Source organism: Candoia aspera, chromosome 11, assembly GCF_035149785.1.
Source record: "Candoia aspera isolate rCanAsp1 chromosome 11, rCanAsp1.hap2, whole genome shotgun sequence".
NCBI classification, from domain to species: domain Eukaryota; kingdom Metazoa; phylum Chordata; class Lepidosauria; order Squamata; family Boidae; genus Candoia; species Candoia aspera.
The window spans coordinates 14251326-14266963 of record NC_086163.1 but is presented as its reverse complement, the minus strand read 5'-3'; the positions used below and the strand labels follow the sequence as shown (position 1 = coordinate 14266963).

Sequence of the window (15638 nt, the reverse complement as noted above, 5' to 3'; positions counted from 1 at the left end):
CACAGAGATAAAGTATCCAAAATGTAGGAATTGTTTTAATTTGGTTAGCAAAAACTATCTCAACTTCATTGCATTTATGAGTATTGAACTGTGCAATGTGCTGCTTTAAACTAGGAGTGTTTCAGTACTGTGTGGAGCCAGTGCAGCTCTTTGCTCCTCTTACTCCATTCAACTCCAGCATTCTCTAATGCACATTGGGGTCCTGTTGCTCTTAGTAGAAATCTCCATAAGCCTGAAGAGTTGTGGGGGTAGCAAACTAGCATTTGGCAGAACAAACTGCCATTTCTATTCTTATCTGCAGGATTGTTCTTAACATGTCCAACAGAATGTGGTTAAAACAAATTTTTATTGCCCACTAACAATGCTATCAGCTTGCATTATGCAAAAAAAAAAAAAAAGCTTTCTTCATTTCAGCTAATGAAGTTTGTAAAAGGCCACTTGTTTAGAAGCCATAAAGCATAATAAATTACCTTAGATTTTCCCAGCTTTCCCCAGGCTAGAGTGCCCTTCAGAGGTGTGAATTCAGCTCTGTGAATTACACCCAGAATATATACAGGTAGTCCTTGAGTTATGACCATTTGTTCAGCGACCATTCAAAGTAACGGTGGCACTAAACAAATGGTACTTACGCTGGTCCCTGAAGTTACAGCCGTTGCACTGCCCTCTAGTCATGTGATCAAAAGTTCGGGCACTTGGCAGCCTGCCCTCACTTAGGACCTCACGGGTGCTTCAATACCCACGCCTGCCTATCTCCCCCCCCATCTCTGCCCATTTGGCCCCCTCCTGCTCTGTGCTCCGCTGCCTCCAGCTCTGGCTGCAGGTGCGGCATTCCTGGCCCTTCGTGAGGCAGCTGTTGGCTGTGCTAGGCTTTTTTCTTGAGGTCACGCATGGCAGTTTCCTTGGGAGACCTGGGGAAGAAGGCCTCACGGAGAGCTAGGCCAGGCACACCTTTTCAGCAGCGGGAGCAAGAAGAAAGCAAATGTCAGCTGGGGCGGCAGAGCAGTGAGGGGTGCTGGGGTGGGTGAGGCTTCATGCCGCCCTGTTGGGCTGGGGCTTCCAGGAGCTGCTGGTCTTGGCTGATGTGGTGGCTTCTTGCAGCCCCGGAGCTGCATGGTTCTGGGGGTGCTTGACCTGCAAGGCAAGATGCAGGGCAGCCAAAAGTGCAGGGGGCTGAATAGGCAGTTGAGGGGAGTTGAAGGGGAGGCAGCCTTGGAAGAATCAAGGCTCGGGGCTGGGAGGGACCAAGCAGGGAATGACTTGGATCAGGGTGGGTCCTCGGCTAACAACTGGTGGGATTTGGTTAACAACAGCAGTGGGGGGTGCTAGGATTACTGTTGCTAAATGATGCAATCACATGACATCAAGCTTTATGGCCACATCTCTTAGCGACAGCAATTCTAGTCCCAGTTGCCGTTGTAACTCGAGGACTACCTGTATTCTACTACTAAGCCATGGTGTTTGAAGATAGCACTGGGTACATTACAATATGAGAAAATGGCAAGGTCTACACATTCTACTAAAGCATGGTTTACATAACCATAGTTTCTTGACTGAACTTCAGCGTACTGAGTTTAGACAGCATAGTCATAACCCTTGTTTACAGCCAGATAGCTGAATGTACACATCATCCTGAGTAAAAAATGAATAGACATACTTTCGCTTTGTGTATTCGATAAATCTAGTCAGCGAGTTCTTTTTTCTTGTTTTCATTACAAGTTAGTGTAGGTGTATTTGAGCCATTGAGCTAATATTTTATTTTCACTTAGTTTCAAATATAATGAGCATGTACAATGGTGCATTCTTTTTCATTTCACAGGTGAAATCATCGTAACAACCCCACATAGTCTTTTACGGCTACTTGAGCATCATAGTTTACTCTTTCTTAGGTTGTGTCATCTTGTGTTTGATGAGGTTGACGTACTGTTCTCTGAAGCCAATAAGCAGGTGAGTGTGGGCTTGGAAGTACCTTTCTGGCATCTGATGAAGGAATAAGCTGAAGAAAAGATTTCTTCCCCTCTGCCAAAAAATCAGCTGCACTTGGTATCATTCCATGTAAATAAAATTAAATATGTCATTGGGGTGAGGGAGCTTGAATTTGATGGATTGGAATGGAAAGAAAAAGAGGACAGGTTTGGATCTAAATAATATATAAACCAAAATCCTAATTCATTTCAAAAAAGCAGCTAGTAAGTATTTACTTTCTTGTCCCATCACTTCCACCCATAATATCCTATACAGTATTTCTCTGTTAGAAATGTAGAAGATAATGATGAAGATTAATCCCTTTTTATAGATACTTACTATTTTAGAATACTACAAAAGAAACTTGAATGTTGAAGAAAAGGAGTCCGCACCACAGCAGATTGTTGCTGTTGGAAACCACTGGGACAAAAACGTAGAATATCTAACAAAAGAATTCATGAATGATCCATATATTGTAATCACATCCATGGAAGAAGCTGCCATATATGGGAAAGTGCAACAGGTAAAGGATTTTTTATATCTCTTGTCTATAAAATAGCAGGTTTTGATTTGGTGAATGCACAGAAGGCAGCTGTTGGGATGGCTCTTAGTAGATAAAAGGCATATAAAGGTTCTTCTGTGAAAAAATGTGTTAGGAGCATCTCTAAAATTCAGTATTGTCCTCTCAGAACAAAGGGTCAAATGATTGTCAGCTGAACTGTTGGGGATTTCTCCTCCTTCGGACCTTGACTGTGTATAAAAAAATATTGTGGATTTCTGTCCTAAGGAAGAAATCCTAACAGAGTTAGGTTTGCATTTCTAAAGTAAATGCTGGAAGGCTTCTTAAAATGAGAAACAATTTAAATTTTAACAGGTTTAAATGACATATAATTTCAGATTGTGCGGCTTTGCCTTGAGTGTGACCGGATCTCTACTTTACTTCAAACACTAGATTTTACCCCTACAGATGCCCAAAAGACTCTGGTTTTTACCAGTTCTGTGGAAGAATCAGACGTAGTATACAAGGTATTGCCTTCCCTTTTAAAAATAGAGACTTTCAGTCTCAGCTCAACCAGAGCAAGGAAGCAGCTTTTTGAACTTTAACAGAGAGAGGTTATATTACAGGAATTGGGGGGGGGCAGAGCCAGTGAACTGAAAGGGAAAGGCAGCAAGGTTGCCACTGTTACATAGAGGGGATGGTAAGAGATAAGGGAGGAATGTAGGGAATTCCAGACTATTATATTACTACCCTGCAATGCCCCTTATGGTCAGTGGGTTATGAGGTGCTGAAAAATCAGTGCAACTGAAGTCACACTTGCAATAAATACCATTGTCTAAAAAAAAAACTTGATTCAAGAGCATGCTTTAGGACCTGCGTTTAAGCAAAGTTAAGGGTGTTAACCATGTTTTGTTCAGGAAGCTTTTTTTTTATTGTATGGCATAGTAGTTTGGTGTTCATGCTGCTTTTTCTTGCTGGGAAATCCTTGTGAGGTCCAGCAGCCAGATGTGTAGACTATTTAGCCATGACAAGTCATGTTGCCTGGGGTGCACCACGAGGAGGCTAGTCTACATTGCACCGTGTTGGGCTGAGAGAAAGTGACTGGCCCAAGATCACCCAGCTGGCTTTCATGCCTAAGGTGGGACCAGAACTCACAGTCTCCTAGTTTCTAGCCCAGAACCTTAGCCACTAGACCAAACTGGCGCTCTCAGGAAGCTGTAGTAGATAGGTAAGCAATAATGGATGGGCCCACACATCATGCCGTGACCCAAATAAATGAATCACATTATGACTCAGTATTTTCTGTCAACTGAGTTTTTAATGAAAATTCCTTTATATTGCATATTATTTGAAATTTACTGTATCCTTATTTTCACAATCAGGCAGTAGAGAGCATGTCACTCTTTTGCTTGAAAATGAACCCGGAAATTGGATTTCATTCTGATTATGTTGTAGAGCAGTGGAACAAAAAATTCAGTTCTGGCACCCATGTTGTCCTGGGTAAGTATTTTCTGTAGAGACTCTCTCAAAATCCAATTGACGCTTGAACTCCCTAATTACAGTTTAATTGACTGACTAATTTACAGAGCATTGTCCAGCTTTAGACCAAGAACATTGTCAGGTTGATTGTGAACAGCTATGATAGGTAATGGTCTCATTACCTAACTCCCTAGGGTAGGAGTTAATCAGATAACAAAAAAGAGATGGAATTAATAAGCACAGTATTTATTGTCTCTGCTTCTATTATTCCATCTTGTCTAGAGACAATCTTGTCTAGATGGAATAATAGCCATCTAGATGGTTATCTTCCAGATGGTTATTTCCTGTAGGTAAAGGATATGGTTTGCCTTATTTGTAGCCTCTTCCCAAGTAACTAATCAGTAGTCTGAACGCAATATGCAGGAGCACTCCTTTAATTTAAGGATCAGGAGATGAGATGAATCCCTATATTAGAACTGAGCTTACAGAATCATACAGGTTTGTGTTGATTCCAAAGTGAGCTAGATGTATCTAGAAACACAGATTTTCTCTCCAGTTTTTACCTGTCATAACACATAAAAGTGGCTTTTGCATTAGAGATCATCTTATTTTTGTTTCCAGTTTTAACTGATGACTGCCTGGCAGCTGTAGGATTTACAGACGCAACATGTGTCATTCATTTCAGCTTTCCTGCAACTCCAAGAATCTTTGGTGCACGTCTGTATGGCATGTCTGCTAACTTCCAGAATTCAGTAGAAAAGGTCTGGATAAATCCTAAGAAATTGCTTGTCACTATGAAATACAGTTCTGAAATTAAATGCAGAAAAGCTGTCACTGGAGTTTCCCCCCATTTTTCCTTCTAAAACACTTCAGTGACCATTTGTTCTCTAGCCCCACCAATAACTCTACTCATTATTAGCTCCAAAAAGAATTTTAATTTATACCTGGAACTTTCTCTCCAACTAACACTGTACAGGTAGTTCTCGCTTAACAACCATTCATTTAATGATGGTCCGAAGTTACAGCAGCCTCAGAAAAAGCACTTCATGACCTGTACTCACACTTACAACCATTGTAAAATGTTGCACCACCCCCACAGTCACATCCCAATTCAGGCACTTGGCAGCCAGCTCACACTTAGGACCAGTTGCAGCATCCTGCAGTCACGTGATCACAATTTGCAACCTTTTTTGCTGCAAAAACCATCTATTGGGGAAGCTGGAGTTGCTTAATGACCGTGGTGATTTGATTAACGACCCATTATGCACTTAATGATCTTTGTAAAAATGGTTGTAAAATCTGGTCACGCAGTGACTCACTTAACGACTGCACTGATTTCCGGTCCCTGTTGTGGTCATTAAGCAACGACTACCTGTAATGATCTCTTCTGTTCTTCCCACGTGTTTCTTTGGTAAAGCACTTTTAATTTCCTTGCTTCCTAAATAAAATGAAACCTTTCATTTTTGGTTGGAAGACTCCACAAATACTGTGAGTCAGTAATAACAAGTGATGGCAAACATCCATTTTTCTCTCCTCCATGCAAAGATTTCATCTCTAGGAAAAGAACAGGGCAGAGCAAAATCCATCTTGCTGTTGACAGAGAAAAGTGCCTGCCATGCAGTTGGAGTGTTACGTTATTTAAAACGTACAGGAGCCAACATCCCCTCTGAGTTGTGCAACTTTACAAGCGGAGTGCTAGAAGCCAGAGAGGAGAGGAAGAGCAAGCAGCCTTTTTGTCGTTTCATTAAAGCATATGGAATATGCAAGTAAGGAAATGCCAAGGTCATTCATTTTAGCAGTTGTTTACCTTGTTCTGTTGCTGTAGCAAGATAACTTAAAATCTAGCAAAACACATAGATGGTATCTATAATGGCTGCAGTTCGGGAGAATTTTTCTGGCTGCCATCCAGGTTATATTGCCCTTTGATAATGTGAAACGCCTGACCCATTCAAAAGTAACACAGGAAGACGGTATAGGACTTGGCTTTTTAGCAAAATGGCTTGTTAAGAAAAGAAGGAATGGGGAAGAACAGCATCAAATAATGTGTTTGTCTTGGCAACTTCTGATGTTTCACACTGGACAAGGCTACATGCAAAATGTGCTGTATCACTAAGATACAGCCCTTTGCTTGATTCCTTTAGTGAATGCAGGGGCACCCTCTGTAGACCTGACTTTGGATTCATAGAACCTTTGCTGCAATTCACCATAGCACTCTCCTGTGCTCCAGGGGCAAGTCTGGAAATGATTGTTCTGTGGACATTTTTGCCCCTGTATTCTCCATGTAAGGTGTGCTTTCTGTTCTCTGGGGTGATAATACAGATTCTTGCTCTGTAATTGCTTGCTTTATTCTTTTGATCTAAACGTTACAATCCTTCTGAACTGCATGCACGACTCTGTCATAATAGCTGTATTTGCTACCTTAATCTTTTATTATTTAATTCTGTCCCTTTATGAACACACAGGAATAAAAAGCACTGTCCAGATCGCCATCGCATTAGCCTTCAAATTGATGTGCCCTCAAAAGTAGCTGATGGAACTCTGTCAACAGCTGGAAATGTAACAGTCAGTAAAAAAAAACGCCTTCAGTTTCTAAATATTTAAAATACGTGAGGAGGTCTTGCAACTCTGAACTACATGGGCGGGATGGTCTTGATGAAATAATTGCTCTGAATGTGATAGCTTAGTAGTGAGAATAAACGTATTCTTTCTGGAAGCTGGACTTGGTTAGGTTTCATGTCACAGTAAGCAGATCATAAGACAGAGGTAATCTTTTTGTTTAATATTGATCTAGGAAGATGCTTTAGTTGTTTCAGGAGACCATACACTACTGAGAGCTTGGTAATAAAGTGGAATAGACATGGATCAACAGCTTAAATAATCAAATTGAAGATAGGCTGTTTGAGGGAGAAGGGAGATATCTTATTTTAAGCAGCAGTCTTGGATGGGCAAATACAGTAGGCTAACAGGATATAGATACTCATGTAGCTAGAATAGAATAGAATAGAATAATATTTTAAAATCATCCTTTTTCTGCAGTAGGATGGTCACCTTGAATAAATAGGCTTATTGTTTATATTAGGCAGCAGAAGCAAAGTTTTATTTCTGAAGCAATGATGGTATCCAGTTTGACATTTTAAAAACAGATAAAGCTTAGCACTATGTATGTAAATTGTTAGTTAGGCGGAACAGAAAGGGGCAAGAAGAAATGCTAGTTTTATTCAAAACTGAAACAGTACAAGACAGCCAGCCCAAAAGGGAAAGAATCCTGGCTCTAAAATACCTATGGCTCTTCCCTAGCAATTGCTTTTCTCCAGTCCCTGAGATGTATATCACTTTTTAAATCACTGCCCCAACTGTAGTCCTTTTGTTACACCTTTGCAGCAAGGCTAGTAAAGTTGCTGCCTGCAGAGAAAGTAACACACTCAATTAAATGTTATGGGTAGAGAAGCAGCATAGCCTTTTTGTTACTGTTTCTCATCCCAGAAAAAGCAAACTTATATTGAAGCGCTGAGTTTAAAGGGGCCTGAAGAGGTGGAAGGGGATCTCCATACAACGCTTACTTCCCCAGTGCAGGCGGGGCTTGGAGGACCCCTCTGTCAGGACAGGAATCAGTAGGAATCATGGCCTTGTGAAATATATTTCATGAGGTTGCTGTTCCTACCAGAGCCAAAAAAACGGTGAGGAAAACTATCCCTGCCATGTGTGGATCTGTTCTCCCCACACAACCAAAACAAATGGCCACAGAGAGACAAAAGCTTGTTGTTGGATGGGAAGAGCATTCATGCACCATGCCAGTTGTCATGTGGATCAGAATGTTCTCATAGGAAACTTGTTCCACTTTCTCATAGAAAACACAGCTTTCCTGCTGGATCACCTTAATCCCACTATGCCCATCTCAGCAGCTGGATGTCACCCTAATTGCATCATGCCTTGCATTACTTTAGATCTTGCAGAATTGCTTCAGTTTCATGTGCTTTGGTGCTGCCCCCCACCCGAAAAAAAGCCTTGCACAAGAAAGGGAATGGGGAGAAAGCAGAAAAAACAGATGAGTTTTTAATGGACATTTAAATATAATTACTCCTTTGTTGGTTTCCAGGAAATGTGCAGTGCTTTTTGCATGCATTTCTAATTTCAGATACTGCCTCTTTTTATTGTGGATGCCACAAACTACTTTGGCCGCATAGTAGGGAAATGGAATAATCCCTATGCAGCTCTTGAAAAAGAGATGAAGGATTATTATCAGAAATCTAGCAATCTTAACTCTGTTGACACAGTGGAGAAGCTGGCAATATATGGATTGCGGGAAGAAAATTCTTTCCATAGGTAGGATATTTAAGTTATTGTAGAAATAAATTAAATTAGCATTACTTATAATGACTGATACAGTATGACTGATGGTTTAAACTAGAAAAAGAAGAAGACTGCTGTATCTCTGGACATCACTGTGCCCATAGAATCACTCTTGGTCTCTCATATGGTCTCTGTCTTGCCTAACTTTATTACTACTAATGTAACGAAGGGACCGTATGTAGGCCCTATGGGAGGGGTAGCCAACTTAGCCTCCCAATTTCCTAGAGGGCTATCCCACCCTTAAAGATATCTCCCAAAACAGGTTTGTTTGAGCAACAGGATCCTAGGGGACCAAGCATGGTTACAGGTTGCCCACCCTGTAGGAATTCTTAATCATCAAAAATTATTATGGTAATGGTAGTTGTGTGACCTTCCTATGGCAATCGTTTTGTCTGGGTACCTGCAGGATAGTTTTAGAATTCGAAACAAGTCCACCAGATTGTAAAGGTGGTCCACCCCTTTTCTAAGCAAATAAAAGCCATTCATTGCTAGAAAATATTATTATTATGAACATCAGCAGTATTATATATCTGATTTAATAATCCTGAATCTGCAGTTCATTTGTTGTGCTGAATTACACATTGTGGTAGGTTGTACAAGTGCATAAAAGGCCAATTTGTGTGTTTTAATAGTTGGAATTTCCTGGTATCTTTTTCCTGCATTCTCTTAAAGGGTTCAAGTGCTAGAAGTAGGACCAAAAGAAGACACCTGTGTATTTTACAGCATTCACATCAAGTACATCGATGAAGGCAGAACTGGCTATGTTCAGAATGATCAGTTGCTTTGTTTACCAGAACAGTTTCAAGTGTTGCCTCCTCAGGCTGTGGAATTCATAGTTTGTAGGGTTAAACCCATAGATAATGAAGCAGAATGGCATCCAAAAGTAAGTTCCCAAAGTTTGGGGATGATTTGGTTTAGTTTTTGGCCTTTGGAGGCATTGAATGTTTTTTATTAATAATCCCAAATGTAATCTTTTCCAGATATTCTGATGAACTATTTTATGCTAAACTGTGCTTAATGCCTGATTTTAAATAAGGAACAACCTTTTTTTTTTTTTTGGTTTTATTTTTAGTTCTTTCCTGATGCAAAACATAGCTGGGATAGACTGAATCCTTATGAGTTAATTAATGTATTTAATAGGCACCATTTCAAATAATTGCTTGCCCTGTTGATAAAAACTTTCCTTGGGGGAAGAAAATGCAAGTGATTTCAGAATAGCAGTTGACAGTTAAGGGTATAAGGATTAAAAATGGAAACTTAATTAAGGACGTTTCAAATTCAGTCTAGTGTCAAAGTTCACCTTTATGCTTAAACTCTCTTATCAGTAAATGATCAGTCATATGATCATCAACATACTTTGGTGATACATTTCTTGTCTTTTTTAAGTCAACTGTTCTGAGCCAATAAAGCAACTTAATTGTGCCCCTTCCAAGTTGAAGAATATTTGGAAGTCTTTTGATGATAAAATGCCTGGTTTGGAACTCTAAAGGCAATAAGCTATGGCTTCTACTGAAAAGGATGCTACAGTCATTGAAAAGGAACACATTTCTTCTCTGAAGATTGTCTTTGTTTTTGTTAGGTAACCAGATACATTAATCACAAGATCAGAGGGAAACTGCATGAAGCAAAAATAGTACTTGTCCTGGGAAATACAATTTGGGTGGATCCAGTGGTATGTAATACAGTGTTAAACTGTTCTCTATTTCCTTCCTTTAAAATAATAGTACCGAAGTATATGATGTTGAAGAATTTTCACAGGTTTTGAAAGTAGAATGGAATACTTAACAGGTGGTTTCTTCAGGGTGATAGATGTGGTCAGTACCTTGTAATTCTAATATTCAGCAAAATTTTCCTTTCTGTTTGTGTCTTCATTTTTTTTTTTTTTTACTTCTACCTGGAACTTATGTCTTAGAACCAGAAGAAAGACAATAGGGTCATGCTGGGTCTAGAAGTGTCCGAAATTACAAATGGAGTCTCAGTAGGTGATCACTTTCTAAGAGACTGGGTAAAGCAATAAGAGAGGTGATAATTATGGTCATAAGTTGGAGCAAGAGACAAGCAATACTGTATAGCAGCAAAGAGTAAATCTGCAAATAAATGCTACTACTTTGTAATTTTAAATTCTAGGTTCGAGTTACTAGACTTCAAGACCTAAAAACTTCAATCAATGAATATAGTATTCGCTCTGAAATCCTGTCTACTGGATTAGGAGTAGACAATCCTGGGCACATACAGGAACTCAAGAAATTATTTAAGGAGGTCGAAATATCCCATGAGAAAAAAGATCTGCCTGCATTGTAAGATTTTGCTTTGTTTTGTTTTTAAGAATGAGACTGTTTTTTGTATAAACAGATTTTATGGATAATCAGGGGCTGCATGCACTGAAACTGGTTGATGGAAGTTCAGAATCCTGCTGAGATCATATAGGTTAAAGAATTACGTTAGAGTTTCATGCTGTATAATATTCTAGTGGTTGTGGGAGTTAGGGAGAAGGATGAACTTCAAGAAATTAAGTTGGATAGTTAAAGACATGATTTTTCTTGGTCTGTCTCTGTCTCAGGAGAGAAGCAGTGCCTTGAATGTGTTGTTGGCATCAGGTTGCTCCAGACACAAAGGAGCAAGAACATTGCACCTCCCCCTGCTCTGCAAATATAACCCTGGGGTCCCAACCTATCACCCACCATTAGTGGCACACACCTTGGCCTAGCAGAGTAACAAGCACAGTCCTTACATGAAGAAAATAACAGAAATAAATTTTTATTTCATAAGAGATTAATAGGTCAAGAACACTGATAGCATTAGACTTAGAAACATCCTTTGTGAGCACTGTGTTGTTTTGTTTGAAAGCCTTCAGGATGGCTTAATTATTTGCTCAGAATATAGGGAATCTTTTAAGGTCTTTGCTTTGAGGTATTTTGTGAAATCTCCTTAGTATCTCCACACACAACCCATCTTGCTCTTAGAGTTTTCATATCACTTCATAAAGAAGAGAGCAACACTTCTTTTGAGCACAAACAAGGAAGTGTAGTATGCCCAGGTTGAGGGACAAAAGCTATTGGTGCCTTTGTCTAAATTGTCATGGGACCTTCTGCTATGAATCATCCTGCCTCCCTTCTCAAAGTAGAGGTGCTCATTTGCAGATGGCTGGTTGGAGGCGAGAAAGCAGCATCCACCTTTCCATTTTCCTGCCAGAAAGTTCCAGGCCTGTCTACATCTTCCATAGAATCTAAGCCTCACTACCCACTAGATGGTGACAAAGAACAAAGAATAAAGCCCTTCTCTTTCCAAATGGCTAGAGAATGGCTTTCTTTTTCTAGCAAACTATTTTTGCCTTATTAGATGCAAGTGTTTCCCAATGTTTCTGCATTCTTTTTTTAAAAAGGTATTTTTAAACACCCCAACTGATCAGCAGCTGAAGAAAGGGAATAATGCTCCCGTTAAAAAGATAGATGTTAAGATCTTTTTCCCTCCCACATTTCAGAAAAGGAGGGCATGTAGTTCAGTAGCTTTGCTGGACAAAATATATCTGGGTATGATCAGTACTAAGATCTTAAGAAACATTGTATGTGCTGATGAAATAGTAGATGAAAGGACGGCGGCCAATATATCAAATCCATGATGAGTACATGAAGGATTTGTATATTCTAGTGACATAATGCTTGTTTCAACTGAAGCTTTCTCCTAAGATTGGAGCCAGTGCAGGTTCAGGCCCTGGGAGATGCTCATTTTTTTAGTCTTGCCAGGTGACTATAATTGTAGATCTCCGAAGAAGAAGAGAAGGACCCCTCCCTCCCTCCGTTTTATTCTTGGATGCTTTTATAAATAACCAAAGAAAACTGCAGTGTATTTCCAAGTTGCTGTCCATGGTTTGCCTCTGGAAAAATCTTCTACATCTGATGCAAAAGCTTTTGAGAGGAGTGCTAGTGCGTGTTTCCCTCCACAGCACGCTTGCTTCCCTCCCAGCGGATTCTTACAATCAGGCCACTGGAGAGCATCAAGGTTGTGATGTTTTTCTCCTATCAAAATAGAACGTAGGTGCTTCCTTGAGCTTTGGCCTTAAAATAAAAGGATCTGAGAACTTTACAATGTATGTTGCTTGAGGCTAAATCTGTTTTCCCTTGGCTGAAGGCTCTGATTATCCAATCTTTGGGCCACTAGACTTATTTCTGTAGGATGCAGATTATGGTACTTCTCTGTCCATTTCAGAATACATCCTCTGACGCATGGAAGAAATGAGAAGGGTGGATCTGCTGAGCAGAATGTCTCAGATCCTGCAGCTCTTAACTCAGAGACCCCAAATAAACAGGCCATGCCCGTTGTACAGAAATCACAAAAGAGCCAGGATATTATCCATGATAGTTATTCTCAAGTATCTTTACAAAATCATCATAGTAAGTACAAAGTAGTAAATGAATATGTGGAATGTAGTAAGTGTCTGTAGAAGGATTTTTGTTCTGAAAAACAGGGAAGACATGAATAGAAAAATTCTGATCCCTAGTGGAGAGGACTAGTGAAAAAGAACGTGTGAACTTTACTTGTTTTTCTTTGTATTATGGTGTTTTTTTTTTAAAACTTCCAGAACCAAGGTATAATATGCCAGAAAAGTTACTTTCTTTTAGAAATACTCTATGCTTTTTAATATTTGAATATGGTTAAACAATATTAATGCTGATGATTGCCATTTGAAATATACTGAGATGAGGATTATTTTTTTCTGTGAAATATCTTTACCTTGAAACAACATTTCTAATTGATTAAATGCAGTTGGAACGTTATGTTCAGTTTACCAATTGAAATCTGATAAAGATATATGCCATGCGAATTTAATTTCTTTTATTTCTTAATGTAGATGAAATGGTGCAAAATAAGAAGACAGATGACTCTCCACAAACTTTGCATGAATGGTATCAACATTTATTTGATGGGACTTATATGTGCTGTAGTTCTACTGCTTGGGGCAGGGAATAATATTTTTCTTGTTCTCTCCTTGTCTGTCCTGGGGCTCTGGGGCCACTTTTACAAGGCTTCTGGAAGACGTCCAGGTGTGAAGTTTAAAACTTGTCAAAGAAAGAAAAGGTCCAGAGTTAGGGTTGGTTGAGCAGTGGTGGAAAGTATCTCAGGCACTCTAGTGAATCTTCTTTGGCACATAGATCATGTACTCTTTGCGCAACTGAACATGCTTTTTTAAAGGGTGAGGCAGCATCAGGGCAAAATTATTTCCAGAAAAAGTTGTGGGGCAGGGAAGCAAGCAAGAAGACACACACACACACACACCCTGCAAATTCCCAAAATTTGATTGATTGATTGATTGATTGATTTATGCATGCATGCATGCATGCTTCATGCAATGTGCATATTCTTTCTTGTTTTTAGATACATCCGTGTGTGTATGTAAAGGTTTGCAGTATTAAAATCTGAAGTGGGAAGAACACATCAGATCTGGCACAGGGTTGCTTGCTTTACCTCTCAGCAGTAGGTTAAAGAGGCTGTATGGCTTTGGATCCAAATAATGTGTATTTTTCTTTATATGGGATTTTTTAAAATAAATTTTAAGTATTTTACTCTTCCAATTTCAACACATTATTATTCTTTCCTTACATCTTTTGCCCTACTTGACGATACTGTACGTTCTTTCAGGGCATACTTATTTTTATATCTAGTTTTATAGTGTAAAACTTGAATGGTTGAGTCTGTCCTGTGCAAAACACAGTTACATAGCAAGCTGGTAGGGTGGAGTAGTTCAACTGTTGGACTCGGGCCAGGGCAACCCAAGGCTCCATGGTTTCAGTCAACTGTAGACTGGAGTCTTTTAGAGGACACAAGAGGAGACCTGACACACATTGTTTTGAGCTTTGAGAAGAAAAACAAAACACGATGCCTTGAGCCATTGGCACTGAATGGCATAAATAGCCTGTCCTTGAAAATACAAAGGGGCAGATGGTTATTACTAGGCCTGCAGATCTGATGAAAAAGCAGGAAACTGATAGTTATAGCAACTGTATTCACAAGATGTACTGTAAGTTTTTGCTGGAGAGCACCAACAGGTAGGCTTGGCCTGGCTTATGTCTAGAAATCTCCTCTCCACTGTACCTTCTACCTTGTTCTTTTCTTTCCTTCCATATGTAATCTTGCTGTTCTTCACCTGGATATTGAGTCTTCCCACTGTAGTTGGCCAGATGCTTCCAGGAAGCCACAGGGAGGATGTCATGGAGAAATTCCTGCCCCATTTATCTCATTCTCCAGTAGCCAGAGATACACAGCTTTTCAGCCGGTGGCTTTGTTTTGATGGTTTTGTTTTTTTGTGTGTTTTTGGTTTTTTGGGGGTAGGCAAATTTTATTTAGGTTATGGCATGGAGCAGTAACAATCACTGCTCATAAGCTAAATTACTATATGAGTACTGTGGGCAGCATACCCATTTTAAAAATGAATCCACTTTAACACACTGTTTTAACATTTCAGCCTTCACCCAACAATAAAATGGTTTGACAAGCAAGATGTTGTTGTTGTGAAGATAAAGTTGCACAACATTAGTAGCTATGACTGCAGGTTTTTTGCACAGAGGATCACTTTCAGGTAGGTTGATATTGCATAGATAAAATCTTTCCAAAATATGGTTTTACTGCTTTTTGACAAAACAGATATTTTAAAATTTGTGCAGTGCTTTGGCAAAAGGCAAATTTTATTTGGCCGATATGGAGCTGCAGAGAAGCATTCTCAAAGAGAAATCAACTTGTGTACTTAAGGGTGATGAGCCCACAATTATCCTTGTAAAAATGAAGAAGGAGCGTTGGTACAACTTGCTGAAACAGAAAGTGAGTTGTAAATTTAGTTAAAAAAAGATTGATCGTTCCTAAGGCACTTGCATTATATAATAAGGCATTTAAAATATTTGTCAACAGAATCCTCACGTGTCTTTTGATTTTGATTACTTGGATGACAGTGAAGAAAGAAGCCCATTCCCTGTAGGTAAGCAGTTTAATGTTATATGTGCGCTGTCTTCACATGATAAGTTGGTGGGAAGTGGCTCTATATTTTTGCAGAATGTTCTGGGGGATACATGTATCTCCATTCTTACACCACATTGGAGGTGGAGATAACCAGGTTAGATGGGTCTCTTACACAAGCCTGTGCATCTTGCCCATAGAACTCAATCGAGACACAGGCCAACTCATCACTCCATAGTATTAACACAGGGGTCTGTTTGTAGATTACACTGCATTATATGGTAAAGTTGGAGGCTGGCTTGCAGATGTATTCCTAAAAGTGGAGTTTCATAAATTTGTAAAATGTAATTATTAATTGTACACTGCTCAGAGTCATTTCTTGTGTGGTGGGTGGCTATATAAA

General features: G+C 39.5%; 2 protein-coding genes across 4 annotated transcripts in view; one reads left to right on the top strand and one right to left on the bottom strand.

Moving 5' to 3' along the window:
* Positions 1-15638, bottom strand: part of SLC7A9 (solute carrier family 7 member 9) — a 304184-nt gene that overhangs the window by 260855 nt on the left and 27691 nt on the right. The gene's annotated exons all lie outside the window — the stretch shown is intronic.
* Positions 1-15638, top strand: part of TDRD12 (tudor domain containing 12) — a 29662-nt gene that overhangs the window by 11657 nt on the left and 2367 nt on the right. Inside the window, exons 15-30 of one of the 2 annotated variants that reach the window (XM_063313170.1) lie at positions 1817-1944; positions 2294-2485; positions 2860-2988; positions 3844-3961; positions 4562-4701; positions 5486-5706; positions 6403-6502; positions 8076-8263; positions 8963-9173; positions 9870-9962; positions 10418-10587; positions 12497-12681; positions 13140-13194; positions 14751-14864; positions 14950-15103; positions 15191-15257. In XM_063313170.1, the coding sequence (XP_063169240.1) occupies positions 1817-1944; positions 2294-2485; positions 2860-2988; positions 3844-3961; positions 4562-4701; positions 5486-5706; positions 6403-6502; positions 8076-8263; positions 8963-9173; positions 9870-9962; positions 10418-10587; positions 12497-12681; positions 13140-13194; positions 14751-14864; positions 14950-15103; positions 15191-15257 (2265 nt within the window). The remainder of the gene's footprint in view (positions 1-1816; positions 1945-2293; positions 2486-2859; positions 2989-3843; positions 3962-4561; positions 4702-5485; positions 5707-6402; positions 6503-8075; positions 8264-8962; positions 9174-9869; positions 9963-10417; positions 10588-12496; positions 12682-13139; positions 13195-14750; positions 14865-14949; positions 15104-15190; positions 15258-15638) is intronic. The other variant, XM_063313171.1, reaches the window with a different exon arrangement.